We start from the raw sequence: 23,083 nt of genomic DNA, 5'->3' as shown, positions 1-23,083 counted from the left end.
CACGCGCCGAGGTGGAGCTGAGCGGAGGAGGCGCAGACGGGCGGTGGCGGCAGCAGCAGCTCTCGCGAGATTTGGGGCGGGGCCGAGTTTGAACGGCGGGAGCAGCGGCGGGCGGCGGGTTGAGTCTGTGCGCGGCGGGGCTCGCTTCTGCCTCCGTCCCTTGTTCGCCCCAGGGCGCTCTGCGGTGGTGGGGCCGCCGTGTGCTCCTGTCTCCTTCCCGCTCCTCTTTCCGCGCTGCATCGTCTGAGACCTGCGGCCTGCAGGTCCGTCCTTCGCCGAGTCCCGCTGCGTGTGCCTTCCCCTGTTGCTCCGGGGCGGGGGGAGGAAGGCTGGTTCGTGTCTTGCGGCCCCGGGTTGGGCGCACTCCTCCTCTGCCGTTTTTTCCCGTAGAGTTACGATATGGGCAGAGGAGGCTCTTCCTACCGGAACCGGCCGTAAGCCGCTGCTCGGGTGTGTGAGGTGCTGAGGGGACGTGCCGGGGCTGGCCGGCCCCTCGCTGCAGTCGGTGTAGGACTTGCCCGCCCGGGAGCGGGTTTGTGGGAGGTGAGGAGCCCTGAGAACGTTTCATTTGGTGTGTGTGGTTTGGGAGGTGAAGAATTGGACGTGTTCAAGTAGCTGGAGTGCAATGGGAATACCTGCCTTATGGGAAAGGAACTTGCTGATGATGTTAGCGGTCAGAAAACTGCATAGGTACTTGTGAGCAGATCAGGACAGAGAGAGCCGTTAGGTGTGACCCCTGGGAATAGCAGTTAACTACAAGAGCAGTTAGTGAGAGAAGGAAGTTGGCGTGCCAGAATAGTGCCTTTGTATCTCTTACCCCATTATTTTTATCAATGAGTACTTAAATGGTTGAATAATCAAGGACCGGAGCCCTCAATACAGAAACCATCATAAAATGTTTGAAGATAATTAGGTAAAAGTGAGAAACTCTTCTAACTCCTGGTAGAATAAACCAAGACTGATTTCTATTATGTCCCCTCCTACCTGCTCATCTTGCTGCCTTTTAAAAACATTCTTTTCAAGTTAGTGTACTTAACCTCATATATAAGATTAAATTACAGGTAATTACTTCCCTATATAATAATACAGCCTTATGAACAAAGCTACCGGGATTTGTTTATTTTCATCCAGAATTGACAATGAAAAGTTGAGGATGTCTATGCTCTGAAGGCACCCTTGATGTTTTAAACTTCAACTATGAAATTAAAGCCTCAGTTCTCTTTTTATGAGATCTCTCAGTAAATGATTTATGAAGAGCTCAAAGACGTTGTAATGTGCAGAGAGCATGTAAAAGAGACAGAAGAAGTAGGAGGGAGCAAGACAAAAATCCCCAAATAACCCTTAAAAATGTCGTGTGCTACGAGGTGACCCAGGGTGTAGTCTGTTTACTTGCCCCACAGGCCAATTGCAGAGCAGCTATCGTTTGCCAGCATTGCCTGCTCTGCCTGTTTCTAAGCTATCTGTCAGCTGCCTCAACTCCAATTTGAATAAGATTTGCATTTCTGTGGGATTTTAGCTTGTGATCTGCATTTTCATGAGACAGCCACAGGCATTAAGCCTGTGCTGAGAGGACTGTGCTGTAATGGCAGCTTGTACTCATCTGGACTAGACAACAGTTGATTTTTTTTTTTTTTTTTTTTTCTTATTTCTAAAGGTGGAGTACAAGAATAAGGTCAAGAAAGACTTAAATGGACTTCTGAAGGTGAGTTAAAAATGTTACTTGAGTTTAGTAAGCTAGAAGCAATCAAATGGCTACGTTGCCTCTATACTGTTGTTTTTTCGGAAAATAAAGCTATTTTAAAAATTCTGTTAATGAAGTGAATAGGATTAATTCATCCTTTTTACTAATGTGAATGCGTGCCTGGAGTGGTTACCTATATGCTTGGATTGATAGATTTTACTGTTAAATGTTTCATTATTGAATTGTACCTGGCCTTGCGGTAGTAATAATATTTTTTATTCTTAGTTATAGGTATGCAAAATTCCTGTCTTTCCAGTGGCTTACTTTAGCATAAATGTGCAAAAGTAGTATTTCAAGCTTTGCAGTGGTTAGATGTGAAAAACTCGTTTCGGAGCCTGGCTGGATAAAGTCTGTTTGTGTTAAACTTGGATAACAGCAACAAGTGGTGGAAAATGAGTAAACCGGAATTTGATAATTTCTATCTTGTAGCTCAGAAAAGAATTAGCACAGTGTTGGCTTGATGTACTCCTGCGTATTAAAATTGCTTTTGTTTATAGGAAGCTAGGTAACCAGTAAGAGTTACCCATGTTGAATGAAAGATAGCAAAAATAAAAGTGAAGGCTGTACATTACAATAATGATTCTTAAAAATACTCTTATGTATTGAGCTGTGAAATTTGCTCTTTCAATACCAGCATCTTGCTGACATACATAAGAATAATATATATGCCGGTGAGAAATGGCAACAACTAAATTCTTTATGTAAGAAGAAAAAGCACAGAATATGACCTTCAATGAAGAATTACGTTAATCTTTGCATTATATAAAAAATTATGAACCTTGGCTTTGAAAAATTAAACTGCAGGGATGTTCTTTATTTGTATATCATTGGTGCTGCATGCTTTGAGAGAACTCTTGGATTATGTTGTTCAGAAGACTGAGTTGCTTAGTGTTTTCTGTCTTAATAGGATTTGTTTGCAGTGTGCTGGTTTAGTAGATTTGGGAGCAAGCAGTCATATAAGCTTATGGTGTTAATTTGAGTTTTATTTTTTAAAGTTGCTTGTTTGGATTTATTTTGACTAATTTTTGCAAAATTCACCTTTACTGGTGTCTTCTGTTATGATACAAGAATAAAAGGGATGAATTTTCTGAAACATGATAGAGGTGGCAATTAACAAGTAGGTTACCTGCAGCAGGTTACCTTAGGTGTAAAGACATGGAAGACTCCATTAAGCACTATAAACAAATAAGTAAATGTATTAAAATTCCGTATCTTTTACCAGGGTTTCTGTTTTTGACTCTTCATCTTTATCCCTTTCTATATCCCACATAATGTTACTAGGAGTAAACTATCCTCATACAGCTGCCTAAATGGATCTTAGGTGTTATTTGTGTACACAAGAAATGCTATACTTAATTGTGGGTTTATTTCTAATACCGCAGGAAATATCGTCAGCCATATGCATAGAAGTGTATTTTCAATGTTATTTCCTAACCTCCTCTTTTATATTCATTAGGAACTGTAGTGGTAGGACAAGGGGTAATGGGTTCAAACTTACACAGGGGAAGTTTAGATTAGATATAAGGAAGAAGTTCTTTACTGTGAGGGTGGTGAGGCACTGGAACAGGTTGCCCAAGGAAGTTGTGAATGCTCCATCCCTGGCAGTGTTCAAGGCCAGGTTGGACAGAGCCTTGGGTGGCATGGTTTAGTGCGAGGTGTCCCTGCCCGTGGCAGGGGGGTTGGAACTAGATGATCTTAAGGTCCTTTCCAACCCTAACTATTCTATGATTCTATACATGGCAAGATAGCTGTATAAAACATTAACTCTGGTTCCGGTGGGCTAGGAACATTGTCTGGTACACAGGAGTTGTTTTGTTGCATGCTATTAGTTAAGACATAGTCAGGTGTTAACCAAGTTTATTGAAGAAATAGCTATTACCTTACTGTTCATGGGAGTGTTTGTTCATAGCTGTCTTTTTTGTGTGTGTGTGTGTGTCTTAATGCAAAAATACATCCTTGTATCCTGATTAAGAAAGGAAATCCAATCACTTCTTTCAGATTAACTGCTGTCACTTACTGCAGTGTATTTTTTAATCCTTTTGCATTTGCTATGTTGAAGTAAAAAAAGGAAGAAAAATGGAGACAGAGACCATTCTAAGCCTTAAACACCAACTCAAGGAAGCAGAGAATGAGCGAAGAAAGGCAGCACAATATGGCTTACATTTATTGGAGTCTCAAAGTGAAGTTCAAAATCAGTTGGATGAAACACGTCGCGAATTGACTGAAAAAACTGAGGTGATGTTTTAAACTTTGAGTAGAAAAAGTAGTCAAGAACTTTGTTTTGACTCTTTTCTGAATGTCACAGGTGTTTTAAATGCCTTTTAGAGTCTAGATTAATTTTAATAAGCCTTTTTAGTGTAAATATTTGTAGAGAGGGCTTTTCATCTCTTCTCTGAAGATATTCAGCATAATTTTATCTAACTGGGACAGGGTTTCATAGCTAACTGTGCATCAAGTGTTCGCTACCATGTAGGAATGTAAAATGAAGTGCTACATTAAATTTGTCTTAAAGTACGTGGTTTGGGTATGTTTAGCAATTAATTCATGTTACGCTCTCCCTGTAAGCTTTGTATCACTTAAAGCTGTAAAAGGAATGCTGGCAGCAAGACTGTAGTATTGAATTCTTCTGTAGTGGGGTTTTCAAATATTCTAAATACTGAGGGATTCTGATTTTATTAAGACTTTCTTTACAGCTCAGAAAAGAGTAGTATAGTGTTGAAATATAGACGTATTACTTAGTCAACCTTATTCTTCATAGTAATTGTTAAAGAAAATTCCAATCAGGAAAATCTCTTCCACTTCTTATAAGCATGTTCATTTTGATGTTTGTTTGCAGCTGCAAAGCACAAGTGATGAGGAAGCAGGGCAGGATCACCCTTTTCTGCTGACAGCCTCCTATGGTAGCTAGTGTGTTGAGAAGCTGCATCCGTACGCTGTGATCCTGTTATAGGCTGGAGCAAAATTATGAGCAAAGCTTGGCTGAACTAGATCAATTGGTAACTTAAATTCCAAGGGCAGGTGGAAGGAATTGTCTGCTTTCATGCAGTGGAACAGCGTCTTGTGTGGGAACCATGGGTATCCAACAGATTCCTTTGAACTTTTGAATCTGTGGTTCTCCTCTTTGAAATCTGGGAGCCAAAGTAGTTACTGTGAACACAAGTTTTAACAGTAGGCACAAGGGACTTTCAGAAAAATCTGTGTGCTCTTCTGTAAAAGTCTGTGTAGTCTGTGGGATTTATTTAAAATCAGTAGACAATTTAGATGAATTATGTGAAGATGAATCCCTGAAGCCTTGTGCAGTAGGGGAACACTTGATGGACTGTAACAAGTTGTAACATAATTGTGTTCCATAGTGGTAGGAAGCACACCTTAAGCTCTCACTACGTTTGTTCCAGTTGTAGAAAAGATGCCCACAGCCTTAGTGGTGGGTGCAAAGAGATACACGGTTTCCATGAAGAAGAGAGTGTTACACAATCAAATAAGTCATAACATTTCAGAGCAGTTTTTGGTTTTCTTAAAACATGGGTCTGACGATTCCCTATTTGGGACTTAAGGTTGAGTGAGCTACAAGTTTAAGGCATTTAGTGTCTTGGTGCTGAGCCTATATTGAGTAAATTGCTCCCTGAACATTTATAAATATTGCATCTAGCTTTATTAGTCTGTTATTTCTTTCAGGAATTTGAACAAGAGAAATACTCTCTCCAGAGAGAAATTGAACTCAAGAATCGAATGTTGGAAAGCTTGAGTTTTGAATGTGATTCCCTTAAGCAACAGCAAAACATGCAACTGGATAAACAGAAAGAACAGCTTGCCAGAGTCTATGGACAAGAAATCAGTGACCTTAAAAACAAGGTTTGCCAACTAATATACAGCTAAAATGTTGCTAATAGCATTTTAAAGAATGTGTTTAACATTTTAAAGAATGTGTTTAACTAAAATAACTCGTATACCTATGATGTGTAGGAGCTTGCTTGGTTGTTTTTTAGCAAACATCTGCATAGTCACATTGTTAATTGCAATAAATTTCATACTTATTTTAAAGAGTTTGCTCTTAAATTGTATTTCTAAGACACTTTCTGTGATTAGAACAGTCAAAAGCATTGTGTGTTTTTAGAGTTTATTATAAAATGGTACTACTTAGTTATGAATTGTCTTTAAGTTGGAGAACCTGAAAGCGGAACTAGATGAAACGCGACTCTCAGAGAAACAACTGAGGCACAAAGTGGAGCATCAGAAGGAAATAATTGCTGCCAAGTCAGAAGAATTACATATCATGTCTCAGCGTGTACATGAGACCATGTCTTCAGAAATGCTCAATCTTCAGCTAGAACTCACTGAATTAGAAAGCGTGAAGGTGAGTGACTAGTACTTCATTATCAGCAGTGTAGGCTAATGGAAGATAAAATCCTGTGCTTTTGCCCTTCTCAATTTTCACTACTTTGTGATTGTTGCTACCTTGTGACTGGCTAACTATTCAGACAATGGGTACTGAACAAAATGGCCTTACTAACTATATTTTAATACAACCTCTTCAAGATAATACTTTGTATTAAAAGTAATGGCTACTGACAAGCCTATTTGGTTCACATAGTCCTGCTTTTCCTCATATTGTTTTAAAAATGGTTTATTTTATACTTTTTGGGGTTTGGTGTGGTTTTTTTTGCCTTTTTTTTTTTGTTTGTTTTTCTTTTGTTTAGACCAGTGTTGAAGAAAAGCTGAATGAACTACAGTACAGTAAAGAACAGCTAGAACTCATAAACAGTAACCTACGTAATCAGCTGGAGCGTCTACAGGGAGAGAAAGAAGAGAGGGAAAAAGAAGTTGTTTCTTACTGTAATGCATTAGAGGTATTCTCTTCCTGTTATTCAACAGTCGTAGATGATCCCTAAATGGCACAAGTTGTGCTGTTAACTTTTTAGTGAAGCATGAGTTTGGAGGGGGGAGGATATTGGCTCATCATCTTTGGTATTGCCTCTTGCTAAATACTCTTTCTGTTGGCTTTCTTTTGTGGAAGGCTGTGTATGGAGATCCTTGCATGGCAGAATTCTGCCTCATAATGGGACCTTCTCACAGGTCACTGATAGAATTCTCATTTTTATTTCAAGTTTCTACTGAATGTCTTGGAAAATTTTGTACTGGGTAGTAGAGGATTTGTGACAAAATAACACAGCAAGGCTAATAGTCTCAATACCATTAGTTCGGTTGATAAATGTCAAAGTTTTCCTTTAATGGATTTAGTTGTGCTCTGGTCCTGAAGAACAAGTGGAATATTAAGCCTTATAATGAAGCAAAATTGATTGTCTCTTACTAACTAGAACTGTATGCGCAGTTAACTACTGCAGTACAATATAATCTGTGCTAAAGGTATAGGAAATGAAAGAGGTAAACCCATCTGATTAAATTCATACATGCAGTATATCAGATGCTTAAATGGCTAATACCCTCTTTGCTTTAATCTAGAAAGCTCGCGAAGCTAATCAGGAGCTTCAGGTTCAGCTGGATCATGCAGTGCAGCAGTCTTTGGACCCTACAAGAAAAGGCAATTCTCTCTTTGCTGAGGTACAATTATTCCACAGATACCCAAGAATATACAGAGGAGAAAAGAAATATTTCATAAGTTTTATTTCTTATATTACATTGAAAATATTCAAGTATTTGTACCTGATCTGGCCAGCAGGAATCTCTGATCCTCAAATATTACTTCACTGTTGAACTGTCTAGGCACTGACCTACTGAAAACAATTCTTATGCATGCTCTGAATTTGAGGAGTTAATAAACTTAATGGAATAACTTAAAGTTACCTTGCTGTCAAGATAGAAGATGGGACTGACAATTCTGCCTGCAGCTTTTAGCTCTTAGTAGCTTTGTTCAGCTGGTAACTGTTCTTTAGTGTAGAAGATATTATGTGAAATATAACAAGATGCTGATAAATGCTGTCTTTTAAAAACATGCTGAAGATGGCTGGATGTTTGCATGTTTGGGAGAATTTTTGAATTAGTTCTATGAATAGGAGTTCAGCTGCTGTTAAATGCATAGGGAGTTATTTTGTTTTCTGGCAGCACCCAGGGAATGGGTGAAATTAGTACACAGTTCATATTTTTTTTTATTCTGATGCCAGTGGACAAAACTATTCTACAGCAACACTGAAGCATATGCAATGTTACTTGGATATCAAAAGAAAAATCTGTTGCACTTTACTGCTTGGGCTTCAGCTGCCCCAGCACTGTCTGCTCACTTTTATCTCAGAGGTATTGACAGTAGTGCATCATTTCAAGTACACTTGCTGGGAAAGCACTATTTGCAGAACCAACATGGATTGCTAGGTATCACCCCCTTGTAAAACTCATCATCCACATGACAACAAGTGTTATCATTTTCATAGTAATAACTGTTGACAATGTTCTGTAGGTGGAGGACCGTAGGGCAGAAATGGAACGACAACTGATCAGTGTGAAAGTAAAATATCAGTCCCTACAAAAGCAGCATGCATTCACTAGAGAACAGTTGCAAAGAATGAAGGTATGACCATTACTGCAATACTGCAGGGTTTCCTTGGTATCTGACAAGGCACTGCTTCAGTGCGCAGCCTGGGGCTTTGGTTATCTTTTAAGTATGATACAGTAGTCTGGGGGAGGGAAATGGGAGAAAAAATAAGTGAGATGTCATTGTGCTATTTGACTTCTATGGTACATCAGCATTTTTCTATTGCTACTAGTGTCACTACTTTATCCTGGAACTTCACGTTATACTGAAGGCACTGTGTTTGCTTACTTTGGAGTAAACCACAACTCCTGTCATTCAAACCAGCATTCAATTAGTCTTGAAAATTGCTGTTGTGGTTTTTTCTTTTTTTGTTTGTGTTTTTTTGTGTTGGTTTTTTTTTTTTTTTTAAGTCTAATTCTTGTACTACATGAATGGTTTATTTGTGGATTAACTATGGTTGCCAGGAATGAACATAAGGAGAATGGCTTGTACCCTGTCCTCTGATTACACTGTTCTGTTCCCCTTGTCCCAGGTTGCTTTCTTGTTTTGTTTGCCCATGTTTTTCTTGCTTTTCCTCTATTTGTAGTGCAAGAAAAAGTAATAACTTATGTCTTAACTATTTAATTTAGACTATACTCCCATACGATGTGAGCCTGTTGGTTAATACTGTTGAGAACTAGTTAGCAGAAGCTAATTTACAAGATAATGTGAAGGGGATGCTGCAAAACTGCCAACTGTTTTCATGTTGGTCTTGTGATTTTTCCAGCACAAGTGTAGATCCTTTCATTTGATCAAATTCTTCATCATGCAGTTAGAGGAGAGTGTTTAAATATCAATAGTGATGATAAGGAGTAATGCTGAAGATAGTAAGTCTGTGTTACCTGGCTTGTGAGGAGAAGTAGGTGGAAAATAATTGAAACAAAAAAACCCAACAACTGCTGATGCAGGAAAGGAATTGTCTTTCACTAAAATCTGACCTTTAGAGCTAAATACTTGAGGGAGTGAAGTGATTGAATAGGATCTGTTTCTTCATATTCTCCTTGTAACATGAGGTGAGGTCAGTCATACTGATTGAATGGTATAAAAAAAAAATTCCTAATACTGAAGATTTTCACCAAGAACTGAGGCAAATTGCTGTCTCTGTTCTACTACTCAATGATTTTATTTGGAATTTCAATTTGTATTCAGTTTCTTGCAGTGCCAACACCTGGAGACAGGCAGTTTGTCAGGGCAGCTGTTTTGCTTAACCTTGTACCTTAGATCCCTGTTAGGATCCTCTCTGCTTTGTGCTGCGTTATGATGCTGTATGTTAAAGCTCAATCTGTAGTTAACTGATCTCTTCATTCAGCAGCTGATTCCCATGGTGTAGTTAACTGTTGTTGCAGCTGTAGTTGTCAGAATGCCTGACTGGTATTTGCTGATGGCTTCTGAAGATCTGACTCCTGAACAGATTGTAGGCAGTGCTATTGGGAAAGTTTTACCATGTCTGGTGTTTTTTCCACAACCCACGGTATCCCTTCCAGTTTCTGTTCTTTGTTTTTATGTAGATCAACTGCAGTCTGCAGTTCTGCCAGTTAGCAAGTGGGCTTGTAAGCAGAAGGGGAATAGGTTAATGTCTGCAGGCTTGGGAAATGTAAGCATAGCTTTAGTCAGCTAGTGGGGGATAAAGTCTGCCTCCCTTTATGTCCTGTAGGAGCCATGAGGAGGAGGTGGCTCAATCTTTCTTTAGCTCTAGTTGGTGTACAGAATCATTGGTCTCCGTGACTCGATATAGGAGATTCTGTAGGGTAAATACTCTTCTCTGTCTTTCTCTGTTAATCTGTAGCCTGAATTTGTTTGAGTTGATCCTTTCCCTGTGATTTCTCCAACTGTACTACAGTGGTACTTTATCCATACTGACTGGACTGGGAAAAGTGCTACAGTTATCACTAACTCCCTGCTAAGTCTTTCTGTTACTGCATTTCATATTGTTTCTCCACATGTTTGAACATCTGAGGTATCACTTTGAACTGAATGCATTAATGCCCTTGTACTATGATGATATTGTTAATGGCATCAGAAAAATCTGCTATAAATGCAAGACTCATTGATAAACTTCTCCTTTTGTAATGAGAGAGGGTGTTGCCTGGCTTGGAAGGGTGCGCTTCACTAAAGGAACAGCTAAAATTCTTGGATTGGTATTACAGAAGGCAAGCTTAATGTTATCTATACCCCTGAATCAGGGTGACTGCAAAAAAAAGGGTTTTAAACTCATTGATGAACTAGAGTGTGTTTTCCCAAGTAAAGCGTTCTCAACAGATGCATTTTAGCTCTGATAAACAGCCTGGACTGGAGTTTGGTGAAATGTTGTGTGTGTCCTTGACAGAATACTTATAGGTTCTTTAGTAATATGCGGAAGAATGTGGCACTTCAGGGCTACTCTGTTCTGTAAGTTTTCAGCTGTCCTAAAGATTTCTAGTGTCAACCTAAGGTGGTAGTTGTGAAGACTATTATTCAGGATTAAAATTACAAGGCTTCAGTACCCTAATTCTTCTGGGTAAGAGGCTGAGGTTTTCAGTCACTTAACCCAGTATTTGTTGTAAAGATTTTGTTTTCCGTTTTTCCTAGCTGCAAATGGCTACACTGCTCCAGCTGAAAGGCTCTAAGGCAGAATTTGAGCAGCTGGAACGCTTGCAGTCAATGTTAGAACAGAAGAATGGTGAGATAGAAGATCTGCTTCTGAAAGTGAGACAGCTAGAAAAATTTAAGGTATGTGGTCTGTAATTAAGTGGAAAATTCATAATCAGAAGCTAAAGCATGAGAATAAGGAGAATTATGAAAACTGTTTGAAGTCCATGCTCAGGTTTGAAAAGGATCCAAACGACTTTATTTGACCAAAGTTCCATCTCACAGCTGGAGAACATACACTTCTGAAGCACAGTGAAGCAGGAAATTCTATACCACCTAGTCCCTGGTTTGGAAAACAATCTTTCTGGGTTCCTGTGTGTAGCAACTTTGTATTTTACATAGTTACTTGTAGTTTAAATTCAATTCAATTATGTGGCAAAGGTCACTGAGGTAACATCTGATTTTTCTCTTAGAAGACACAACCCTTTCACCCTTTGACTGTGTGTTCTTTGGCTTTACTCCTTTTTAGTTTCTCAGCTATATTGGATTTCTTAGATGTTTATTTTTTTCATGCATCTCAACTTTGCAGTTGAAGTATGCCCTTCCCTAGAAAAACTGAGTTGCTTCATCATCCTTTAAAGCAGTTTCTTCAGTCCTCTTATGCAAGTTGGTAGCACATTATTGTATTTTTCACCTTCCAAAATATTATAACACCACCTGTATGCACTATGTTACTGAGGTTTGTGTGTATGCGGAGTTAAAACCTATAGCTTTCTTACATACATATGGACTGGTTTGGCCATTTCTTATCACAGCTCTGGCATGAAACTTAGCTGTATTGGCCTATGCATCCTCTGTTCTGCATTTAACCAGGGTGGCGAAAAGCTAGGCTTAACCCATTTCAGTAAGCAATTAGATGGCTCAATTGCTTTATCACTTCTGTCATGTATAAGCTTGATGAGTATTTTTTTATCTCTGTGCCATAGATAAGTCGTGTCAGGAAATTAAATAATTGATTAATTAACCATTTAAAGTACTGGTAGTATTAAATCGTGAGTACTGCTTGTTCAAAAAAAACCCACAAAACAACCCGCCCAGAATGTCACATGTTACTGCTGTGTTTTATGGGAAGTTTATTGTGTTTATGGCATCTTTACTATGAACCAACTCTCTTGTTTAAAAGATGTAATTGATTTTGAGGGTTTGACCATTGTGTTCCTTTGGGGTCCAGCTGCTGAAGCCTAGAAATAAAGACTGAAACAAAATCCCTGCAGATTAACTAAATGGCCTGTATTTTCTAGTAAAAAGGAAGATAACTGTTCTTCAGTGCTACTTGAAAACCTTCTGGGGTTGGGCTAACTTGCTTTTTGTATTTCTCTTTGAGTGAATGAGAGAGAACTGTCAGTTTCAGTGCTATCTGACATTTGTAACCAATGAGGAAGTACTTGGAGCAACTGAGCTCTCTTGTATGTTGAAATGCCTCTATGATGAGGCTTCTCCATAGAAATACATGGAAACTGTCACCTCAGGACTTAAAGTGCTTCTGAAAAGTCCCTATTTGACAACCTGATATTTTTTTCTTTATCAGACTTTGTATGAGAATATGGAAGAATCCAGAGCTAGTAGCTCAAAAGGAGGGGAGTCTGAAGATGGTTACTATGTGGATTTACTGCAAATGAAACTTGACAACTCAAAGTAAGTACTTAATGGTCTGAGGCCTAGATATTGCTTGTAGTCTGGTTATCTTCTAGCCACTTGGTTTTATTCTCCCTTTTTTTATTACTATTTGTATGTAATCCACTGACTATATGTGTAAATATACTCATTTTCTTATTCTCTAATGCTGTGGAACCATTCTATCTTTGTTGTGGGACTGTGAGTTGTTTTGGTTTTAGTTATTGTTGCAAAAGATAGCAGCAGAACTACTTTTAATTCTTGTTGCCTTCTAGAATTGTTGTTAATGCTCCTAGATACAAGATAATTGAGAATTAAATAAAATAATCTGTAAGGGAACTGAATTAAGCTTCTTCAAGACTACAGGCTGTATGTATGTATTTCTCTGCTAAAAAGAGACATAATAACACTTGAAATGTTTTATTGGACTCTTTAGTTGTGTTCTTTGGCTAGCGAATTCCATATCTATCAATTAGAAAGTCCATAGTCTTCAGGACTGTTTTTAAGCCCTCAGATGGAAGTATTGCACATGCAGCAGGAGGCCATGATCTGCTGCGGGAATTTCCTGATAAGTCCGTTCCCTCACTGTGGTGCTGTTATGAGAAACTGGCATGACCCAAGTATTTTGGAATTGCCAAGGAATGCTGATTCAGTGCTTATGATATGGAAGTTAATGGCCTCCGAAACAGAGGCAAGGACATCCACTGAGTATTAACATAACTGGTTTTGTGTTGGACATTTGGAGTAACACCTCTGTGTAAAGTTTGTATTGTCAGTTACAGGAGTAATTATAGTAATTTATACACAGAAAACTTATACTAGAAAAGCCCCAGTGAAAGAGTGAGTTTCTAGGTTAGGGAACGTTTCTTAAGCCAGCATACAGCTTTGTTTTTAACATGAGTTTTATCTCTGGTAACTAAACTCACTGTTCTATGTGAAGTTCAAGTGAAAACTTTCATTGTATTGGAAGAGGTCTCTAGCATTTCCTGCTAGAGTATAATCCCAAATTTTATGCGCTGAATGCTTAGTTGACTTTGTCTCTACTACTTTACTAAAAACCTGCATAACTGTATCATTTTCCTCCTACCCCAGCAAGGAAACGGAAACCTTGAAAAATGAACTATCTTTGCAGAGGATGAAAGCTCTGCACGAGAGCCAAAGGGTTCTGGAAGTTGAAAGGAAACTCTTTGCAAATGAGAGGCATTTGCAAACTTGTCAGAGTGAGAATATGAACTTGCGAGTTATGCTGGATGAGCTAAAAATGAAATATGAACCTGAAGGTAAATACTACTTTTCTGTATGGGAAAAATGAAATCTCTGGTCTTCTCAACCTTTACAAGGTGAATGACATTAAACAGGAAACACTGGGTTAGTTCAGATATGAACTAATATTTAAAAGGCTGCCTCTCTGATAATAACCTGCTCCAAAACCTGCTGAAATGAAATAGTAAAGACCTATCTTTCTCGAGGACCTTATGTCAGTATGTATACAAACACTGATATTGGGAGACAAAAGAGTACGTATTAAGAGTGTTCAGCAGTTTTACAGAGCGTAGCTAGATAACCACAGTCAAGTAGGTGGGAACAGATTCTCAGGAGATGCTTTTCATCAAAGTAGCAGTATCTGTCTGTTGATGAGAAGTGTTGGCTTTCTGAATGCAGGCAGCTGAAAGGAGCTTTGTGCAAAGCATTCGGAGGAAAAACCGCTTAGTAGCTCAAGTTAATGTGGATTAAGTTCTGACATCAGAGGCTCACTCAAAAACCAGCTGATAGCTGGGTACGTGCAGAAACAAGGGAGTTACAGCCTGTGGAGGTGGATGAATGGGGAACCAGAGTGGTGAATTGCATTTGGTACTTGTCCATGCCCAAAGGATTTAATTTTGAAAACCTAGTTGTGGAAGCTTACCTCAGCAGCCTCCAAAATGGAAATAACATAATAGAGTATTCTCACATAGTTCAGATCAACTAGTTGAAAGGCTTGGTTAAAAAGGTGGAGTGAATGGGGAGAAAGAGTTTTGTCTCTCTTTCAGCCTACTGTCTACTGGGATGCTTACTTACTCTAACAGGTTAGATCAAGGACAGTCTTTAAGGAATGCGAGTTGTCTATTAAGAATTATTCCAAGGTCTTTAGTCATGTAAAATGTTCTTTATTAGCTTTATTCTGAACATATTGGTGGGCAAGTTAACTCCAGCTTCACCTGTGTATGAAAAATATATTCCTTTTTTCTTAGAATTACTTAAAGGTGCTAAAACTAAAAAGAGGAGGGAGAAGATTCCAGTGGACAATACTTGTGAATACTTGGACAGCAAAAATACTTCAGTAAAAGAAGCTGCTCTTATGCAGTCGCCAAGTAAGGAAGACATAAAGATGACTTCTAAGAACTTGAAGCAAAGTGGTGCTTCTCCAAAAAACCACGCTCCTGAAGCAGTGCCAATGAATATGGCTCTTCAAGTAATGCAGAAAGTAGTTGAACCTGAAAGAGAAAGAAAAAGAGTTAAAATTGAAGATAAGAATCATGATGCCTTTACTTCATGTAGCAGAAGTGGAAGCAATTCCTTGACTTCAGCTGCCCCCAGGTCAGTGTCGGCTTCTGTCTATGGTCAAGGCAATCAGCACAGACCTGCATCTCTTTTCTTTCGCTGCGTGAACTATGCTATCCACTTCTTTATCTATTTCCTCAGTGTTGCATGCAGTGTAATTCCTCAGCTCCGGCTGCCTGCGTTGAACCTCTTGATACCTTTAAGAAAGACTAAGATGATGACTAATAAAAGAGACTCTTGAAACTGTAACAATCTTTGAAATAACTTTTGCACTGCTTGAGAATGCTGAAGGTGTGCATGTAGCATGACAGCGTGCCCCGTTTGCTCTAACATCAGAAATAGCTCTTCTGTTTTCTTGGTCCCTTCAGAGCTACCACATGCCTGTTACATATCAAAGTAATAAAGGCAATAGGTATCATGCTTCAGTTTGACTGAATTTCAGCCCTCATCAACTACCAGATTTAGCTAAAACCCAGGAATTATTTAAGTAATTATTAATCTGAATTAGATGAGCAGAATTTGTATGAGCAAACAGACAATTTATGATGCTTTTTGTCAGACAAATGACTTCCATAATCTGCATGCATGAAAACTAGAAACACAACTGGTAAATTAAGATCAAGTTTTCCCCCTGAACTGAGAATTTCAGTTACTTTTTGATATATGAAGTAACTTAGAATAATAATTAGCTCAAACTTTTTTACCTTGGTAAAAGGAATGCTCATCTCTTTTCTCTTTTTCAGCTGATGCTTTTGTATTCTGTTCATACTTATAATCTTTGTAAACATGTGTTTGAGTGTTTGGAGGGGGGGAAATCTGGGATAATTTAGATACTTTGAGCTTACAACTTGCTAATGTCTGCTAGTAAAAATAGTTTGTCTCTAGAATGACAGCAGCTTCAGAGATAGAGGAAGGCATAACGTGGGAATCTGTATGGTACGCCCCAATCAGTGGCATTCAACTGTAACTGGATTGATATTTTGACTTTCAAATCAGTTATTGAAGGTTGCATTGGATGCAGTGAACAGTTTTAAAGTAACCAGTTTTAAAGTACAATGTTCTGAAACAGTCTGGAAAGAATATGTCAGAATTGGCACTTTAAGTAGCAGTGTCAAAATATGTGGGGACTTACCGAGGAGGAAAGATCAGAAAGGTCAAATGTGGGGGGTGCAAGTTGAGAGGGAAGGCTAGATAGTTTAATGATGGTCTTGTGTTTTGCCAGTGTTCTGTACACATCAAGGAACAGATTTCATGTAACCAGGGTGTGAAGAGTTTAACCGATTTCCTCCCGTTTCTTTTGGAAAGGAAAATCCAGTGTTTGCCAAAGGAAGTTGTTGGAAACAGTTTATGTGAAGTGAAGGGGAAACCTACCAGAGGGAGGGGGTGAGGAAAGTATTTTGTGGAGTTGATGTTTGAAAGCAGAGCGAGTGGGAAAAGTACAAGAGGAAGGTGAAGTCAGCTCAGAGAGAGGGTTCTAATCTTGCACCCATTGCTGTTGGCTCAATAAGAAACAAAATATAAATCAATAGATTTAAAAAGTAAAATCACTGACACAACAGGAAAAAAAAAAAAGCCACATAACACCATATAAGCTTCTAAGTTGTTTTCAGTAGCGGCATGAAGCTGTGAAAAGCAAATCCAGGCAGAAGGTTCCATTCATATTTTTATGTTAATGATCTACTAACTCCCCAGTTAGTGAAAAGATTGAGGATTTACTTAACCCTGAATCATTATCATTTATTATGAAATAGGAAATCCTGGTAAAATCTGAGAGGCTGGGTTTCTAAACCTAAATCCCTGGAGTGTTCTGTGGTGGATGTGGCCAAGCCCTAGATAGGAATACAAGCTAAATGCAAAGACACAAAAAATACGGGCAACTTGAGCAGGAATGTGGACCTGAAAACGGAGACTTTGGGGAGGAAAGAATAATTGGCGTGTGCATGGTGGGCAATTGTCAGTGTTTCACCTTGCGATGCTCCAGCTGAAAAGGCTGTTGTGGTCAGTGAGGGGTATTTTTGCAAGTGGAGTAGTTTTTGTGCAGCCATTAGCTTAGCTTTGTCATCACTGATCTATGAAATGTGGCAGTGAGAAATCATAGTAACTGTGAAAGGATTGCAAACTTCATTTCTAGGAAAGGTTGTTTGAAAAGCTTCGTTGTCTTTGCTGAGGGGGTGATGAAAAAGTGGTCAGAAGTGATCTGTGTGTACTGGTATGGGTGACAGATTTCCTTGTTTGAAGCTGCTTCTTTGCTGATGTGATTGAGTAAGATGAGGCTGGGTAACTTGGAACTAAGAGCATCTGTCTGTATCTGCAGAGCATGTGTGTACTTAAAGCGAGTAAACACTGGAATAATGTATTAGGTGATGCTGATTAGATTATGGTATGTGGATGTTGAGAGCATACTACTTGAGACTAAAGATTGAAATTTTAAGTCATTTTTAATTGTGAATTGCTACTGTAATTCAGACAATGCAAAGGTTATAGGCAGCAGTAGCTTTTGTTAGGCCAGCTGGTCAGTAAAAAGGTACACTTCTGCGTTGAAATGCTTTTCTTCATGTTTGACACTGATATAGGAAATTCCAGTCCTTGCTGCCCAATTTAGTTTGCATTTAGATTTGAGCTTGTCTGCTTTAGTTTGATCTCAAGAAGGGTTTGTGTGCCTAAAAGCTTATTTGTTCTTTTAAATTTAGTTGGATTACATATACCAAACCCACCTCACTTGAACATGATCCAAATGCCTGTAGCCATTTGGCTCAGCAGGAGATGTGGTTAACTAGTACTCTCTGGAGTTTTAGTCGTGGTGCTCATCCTTGGGAAGTAAAGCTCCATCTGATGGCACTAATTGATCTTCCTTGAATGGGTAGAAGGAACCCCCATTACATTACTGTGAAGTCAAAGCTTGATAGAATCATGTCATAGTTTCACAAGTGGCTTTTTTGAGTGAGAGTGTTTAACTGTCATATCTCCTTTCTGATCCATCCCTTGCCCTGTGCTAACACGTGATGAAATATGCCAATGCTGTTAAGGGGTGGTCAGTGCTGTGAGCTGGCCTTGGTTGTGGTGGGTTAATGTTGTCTTGCTGCCAGCTGCCCACCCAGCTGCTCTCATTCCCTCTCTTCAACAGGATGGGAGAGAAAAGAAGGTGGAAAAACCTTGTGGGTTGAGATCAAGACAGGGATCAATTAGTCATAGGCAAATCAGACTTGGGGAATAGCTGGGGAGTTCATCGCCAATTACAAATAGTGGGACAGTGAGAAAGAATGGCAACTATCTCCCCCCTGGCCCCCAGCCCTTCTTTTCAGGTTCAACTTTACTCCTTCATTCCCAACTTCTACCTCCTCCTTACCAAGTGGCACAAGGGGAATGGGGGTTGCAGTGAGTTCATAACACTTGATCGCTGCTGCTCCTTTGTTACCGTAAAGGTTGGTAGAAAAGAATTAATTTGCTGATTTTTGAGCTCCATGAGACCTAATTTCAGAAGGTGATGCTCAGCTCTTCGCTTAAGAATCTGTTAACTCTGTCACCTCACTCATTTGTCCCTTTTCTTGTGATATGTAGTAGCCTGTAGACATGGTCTGTCACACAGTAATAAAACGTTCTTTTCAACAAAAATTAATTCAGTATGGTAAGTAAGGTGTGGCTCAACTACTCAGGCTGCAGAATAATCATCCTGAAGCATTTGCAGGATGCTATAAGATACTAAGAATGAAAGAGGAAAAATTATTTGCTTGGATTGTCCATTGTCACATTAGAGCTCAATGATTTGAATGTTCAGGCATTTCTGAATACTTACTGCTGCAAACTAAGGTTTTCATAAGTGAAGCAGATTATGACGATTGCTGATTTAGAAAAAAGCTGTCAAAACTTTAAAGTGTAGCTTATAACATGAAATAGCTCATTTCATCTTCCTGAGCCAGAGTCAGTCCTCTGATAAAATCACTTCAGGTACTTACTAGGGTAGCTGTAGTCTGAGGAAGTTAACTCACTGTTTGCTGGCTTGCGTAACCATCCTGGTGTGCATTAGGAGCATACAAAGATGGTTCTTTTCTCTCTTCAAAGAACAGATTCTAACAGCTGTTTACTGCTATGAAACACTGTTGTGTTTCTCCTGTGAATTTGATTTCCGCAGTTCTTACACTGTACACTAACAGAATTACCTAATAACGTAGAAAAGGAGTATTTTGTATAAATCCAATTGTGCTGCTTTAGAACATAATTGAAGTCAATTCAATTTTTATTTGGCTTTTTGGTTTGAGTTATTTCTTTGTTCTGGATTTTTATAGGGAATTCTTTCTGGGAGTTATGGCTGCTGGACTACTGTTTCTGGTGGCCTTGCCCAGAGGTTGTTTTAAGGTAGCATAGGGGAGGGACAAATGAAGAGCATCTACCACAGGAACAAACTCTCCATCCCTAGTTAACAGCTGCCAGGGAAGCATAGGCTGAACTGCAGACTAAACACTAACCAGAACCAATTACCAAGAATAGACTTTTTCTCCTTTTCTGAATAATTGCTTCTTGTGGTAACCACATGATTATTGGGCTACATGCAAGCAGCAGCACATCGAAAATGGAGAGCAGCTGGGGAAAAGCCAGCCATAGACAAAAATGGTTACCCATTGGAATTACAGGTGTGGACTTACTGCAGAGCAATGGTGAGCAACACTGCTGGCCTAGGGGGATGCACAGCGAAGCATAACTTCTTTTCAGTCTGTTGATGTATAATACGTAGATTGCTTGCAATGGATAATAATAGTTTGATATATTATAGACTGGGGGGCAAGTCTGTAGTTAAACTTCCCAAAACTTCTTTGTTACGGCTCCTTTCATAGTCCTCATCTTCAGCTGTATATCTCTCTATTGCAAATACATCTCCATCAGCTGCGTAGCAGCTACTCTTGTTTGGAAACCCATCACTGAAAGCAGCTGTACTGCTGGAGGTTGCTCACTGGAGGCTCTTGAGATCACTAGAAATCCACAGAGTCACTAGAGAGTTGCTTTTGCTGGTGTGGTGATGGATTAGCATAGAATTTGCATTGGTATGTGAAGTGATGTTTCATTTGGAACTTCATTTTCCATAATCTGTTTGGCTGTGGGATTGTGTCTGATAGTCAACTCGTTGTAGGTGATTTGGTTGAGTGAATACCATTATTCATCAATCTGTTCTAATGACACATTTGCATGATTATGAAGTAATTCTGAAGTAATCAAAACACCTAATTGTGCTCAGGTGTTTAAATCTCATTTTTTACCTTGCCTATAACAGCAGCGTGGCAGTTGTGTTCCCTTTTACAGTCACAGCAGAATTAAAACATGTCAGTGGCAAATGATGTCATTTAGAACCTGAAAATAATTGTTTTCCTACAACTTAGTTTCAAATACTTGGGCATTAAGATAAAGGCAGGAGTAATGCAGCACTGGGGGGAAACTAGTACATTGCTTTCAGTGTAGTCCTTGATTTGGTGGTGTGAAAGCAGAATGTTTGACTTCATCACGTTTGTGTTCCATTGCGGGGACTTTTCTCTTGGAATTGTGCTTTTGTGAATGATTTCCTGTATGTGCATGGCACAGACACTGTGCGTTTGTGGTGTTTAACGGCTGATCCCAACCAGTTAACACATTCTGTAACCTTTTTTTACCAAACATTTCAGCAGATAAGGGCATGGGAGGGAAAGGCGATGCTGAAAGTGGTGAGCTGTTACTAGGACTGATATAAAAATGCTTTATTTTAGTCTTGTTTTACTCTTAAGCACTGCTTGTTCTTTCTTAGCATATGGATGGTCTTGTATGCCAGTTGGCTTGTTGACTTCGCTTGAAACTCTTATCTTAGCCCTGTTTTTTATTAACAAAATATGTATTTAGAATGATTGCTTTGCCTATAGGTTAACAGCTGAATCCAGCTTTGAAACTACGGAAAAAGAAGATGAAAAAGAAAATAAAATCACGATCAAGAAGAAAACGCAAAAGAAAAAATATACAACGTTGTATGTATCTTCTAAGCCAACTGCTGAAACACAGTGTGCTCAGCAATAACACAGTTCTGGAAGGCACCTCAACAATTTCGAGTCCTGCTTCAGCAGGAAATACTGAATAAACTTATGTCACACATGCATGTACAGATTCCAAACTTCAGTATTGATCTGCCCTGCTCTGTGAAGAGTATGGTGGCATTAATGAGAGTTGCACTTTTGATATCTTAACTTCCCAGAGGGCATCTGATAGTTCCCTGGCACCTGAAGTGATGCAGTGTCTTGAATCTTGGCTAAATCTCTAAACATGTGATAGTTGTTACTTGTTTGAAGCACAGTGCTATTCTGAAAGATAAGTACTGGCTACAGGTCTCCTAATATATCATAAGACAGGGGTCAGCCCTGAGCGAGAGAGACTAGACAGTGTTGATACAAAAGTCAGCTAAGCCATGTGCTCCTGAATTTCTTCCCTCCTGGATTCAGAATTCTTAATGGTTTGTTTTTCCCCCTTATATGTAATTGTTCAACTTTCAGACTGACCTGATTGCAAAGGTGCATGTGAATCTCTTTATGCATTTTTATGGGACAGTGTTCTTTTGAAACTATAAATTCTTGTATCTGTATCAATATTTGAAATAAACCTTTCTTTCTCTTCCTTTCTAAAATGTAGTCTGTATTGCATTTGTGAGTTTCCCACCACCAGAATACTTCTAGATAATGTACAAATGTACCTTACAGATACTGTGTCTGGAGTTAAGTAATCTTCTGTAGAAACATGGTGGTGTTTGTTAGTTTGTGGTGGGGGGAAGTCAATATGTTATGGTTTCTTGCATGAAATCGCATAGGAAGCTTTTGGAGAAATTGCTCACTAGATGTGCCTGATGAATCTGTGAATGCATTTTGTCTAAGACAACTGTTGGGATGTGCTCATTTACAGCTGTGCCTGCTCAGAAGTGGTGCTGGAGGCTGTTAACTATGTGCACGCTGAAGGGCTTTTGCTGTCAGTTGCTCATCTCCACGAGTCCTGAACTGTACCATTTGGAGTGACACAGAAGTGACTGAAGCTGTGGCTTGTCACTTTGTAGTGCAGTTTGAACTTGTTACCAGCACATTTCTACATAGTTAAATTTAGGCACAGTCTGGTGGCTGTTACTGCTGTTGTTGAACAATATAATCAGAAATCCATGCATCACAGAATCTAATTGTGGCATGTCATCAATCTAAGAAGTTACTCTTACTAATGAAGTCTGCATAAACTGAGAATATTTGATTTGTCAACTTTTATTAGGATTTTCCATGACATTACAGGCAGAAAATGTATATCTATGGAATTGTTCTTACTACTCTTGACTCTGACTGCACATATGAACATTAATACTACAGTGAAGAAATAGTGCTTTTCATGCTACAAAATATTAGAAGAAAGCCTTTTTCATGCATATGGTGACAGCTTTGTTTACTGTTGCTGTACTGAGATGCAAATAGCATAAAACTAAAGTACAGAATTGTTTTAATAAGACAAAAACCTGCAGTAATTTGGCATTAGATGTATGTACTTCAAATGGAGCACTGAGCTGTAGATGTCTACCAACACAATTAATGATGTATTGAGCTACTTAGCATATGACACTTCAATTTCTTTTTTAATTGGAAGAAGTTGTTAATGCTATGAACAATATTAGGGTGTTATTTCAACAAATTTATAGATCTGATTAGGGTTATCTAGTTAACCCCAAACCTGGCCTGCTGTGGCTTACTTTGAGTAGGTAACACTTAATCTATCACATGCATGCTTATCTTTTGCAGAATCACAACTAGTAGGTGGGGGATGATGTTTGGAATTTGGGGTGTTGTGGTGCCATAACATGCTTCAGGAATCGTCTTTGAAGTGCATGAGAATGCCTGGTGTATTTTTCTTTCTGTTTAGTTGCATCAGTTGCTTTCCTGCAACTGTGCTCACAGGTCTTGTCGTGTAATAGAATTAAGAGCCAGTTAAATGCAACTGCTGTGTCCTGCTTAATTTCTTCTGTGTTATGGAAATGAGCATAGCTAAAAGTCAATAATTAGAGG

At 39.0% G+C, this 23,083-nt stretch overlaps 1 protein-coding gene across 3 annotated transcripts; it reads left to right on the top strand.

Annotated features, from left to right (window-relative positions):
* The first annotated feature begins 73 nt into the window (after nt 1–73).
* On the top strand, nt 74–21,678 carry SPDL1 (spindle apparatus coiled-coil protein 1). 3 transcript variants are annotated; one of them, XM_030503659.2, is made up of 13 exons: nt 74–263; nt 1,655–1,702; nt 3,801–3,976; nt 5,417–5,593; nt 5,901–6,095; nt 6,439–6,588; nt 7,202–7,300; nt 8,151–8,261; nt 10,833–10,973; nt 12,421–12,527; nt 13,599–13,786; nt 14,738–15,083; nt 20,927–21,678. In XM_030503659.2, exons 3-13 carry the CDS (start codon nt 3,818–3,820, stop codon nt 21,075–21,077), a joined length of 1,824 nt encoding a protein of 607 aa, XP_030359519.1. In that variant the 5' UTR covers nt 74–263; nt 1,655–1,702; nt 3,801–3,817; the 3' UTR covers nt 21,078–21,678. The 3 variants fall into 3 exon arrangements, with proteins under 3 accessions (XP_030359519.1, XP_030359517.1, XP_030359518.1); XM_030503658.1 differs by adding an exon at nt 391–543 and having other exon boundaries at nt 91–263; nt 14,738–21,678; XM_030503657.2 differs by having other exon boundaries at nt 14,738–21,678.
* Nucleotides 21,679–23,083: the final 1,405 nt, after the last annotated feature.

This window comes from Strigops habroptila, chromosome 12, assembly GCF_004027225.2.
Source record: "Strigops habroptila isolate Jane chromosome 12, bStrHab1.2.pri, whole genome shotgun sequence".
In the NCBI taxonomy this organism is placed as follows: Eukaryota; Metazoa; Chordata; class Aves; order Psittaciformes; family Psittacidae; genus Strigops; species Strigops habroptila.
This window is presented reverse-complemented; position numbering and strand designations above follow the sequence as displayed.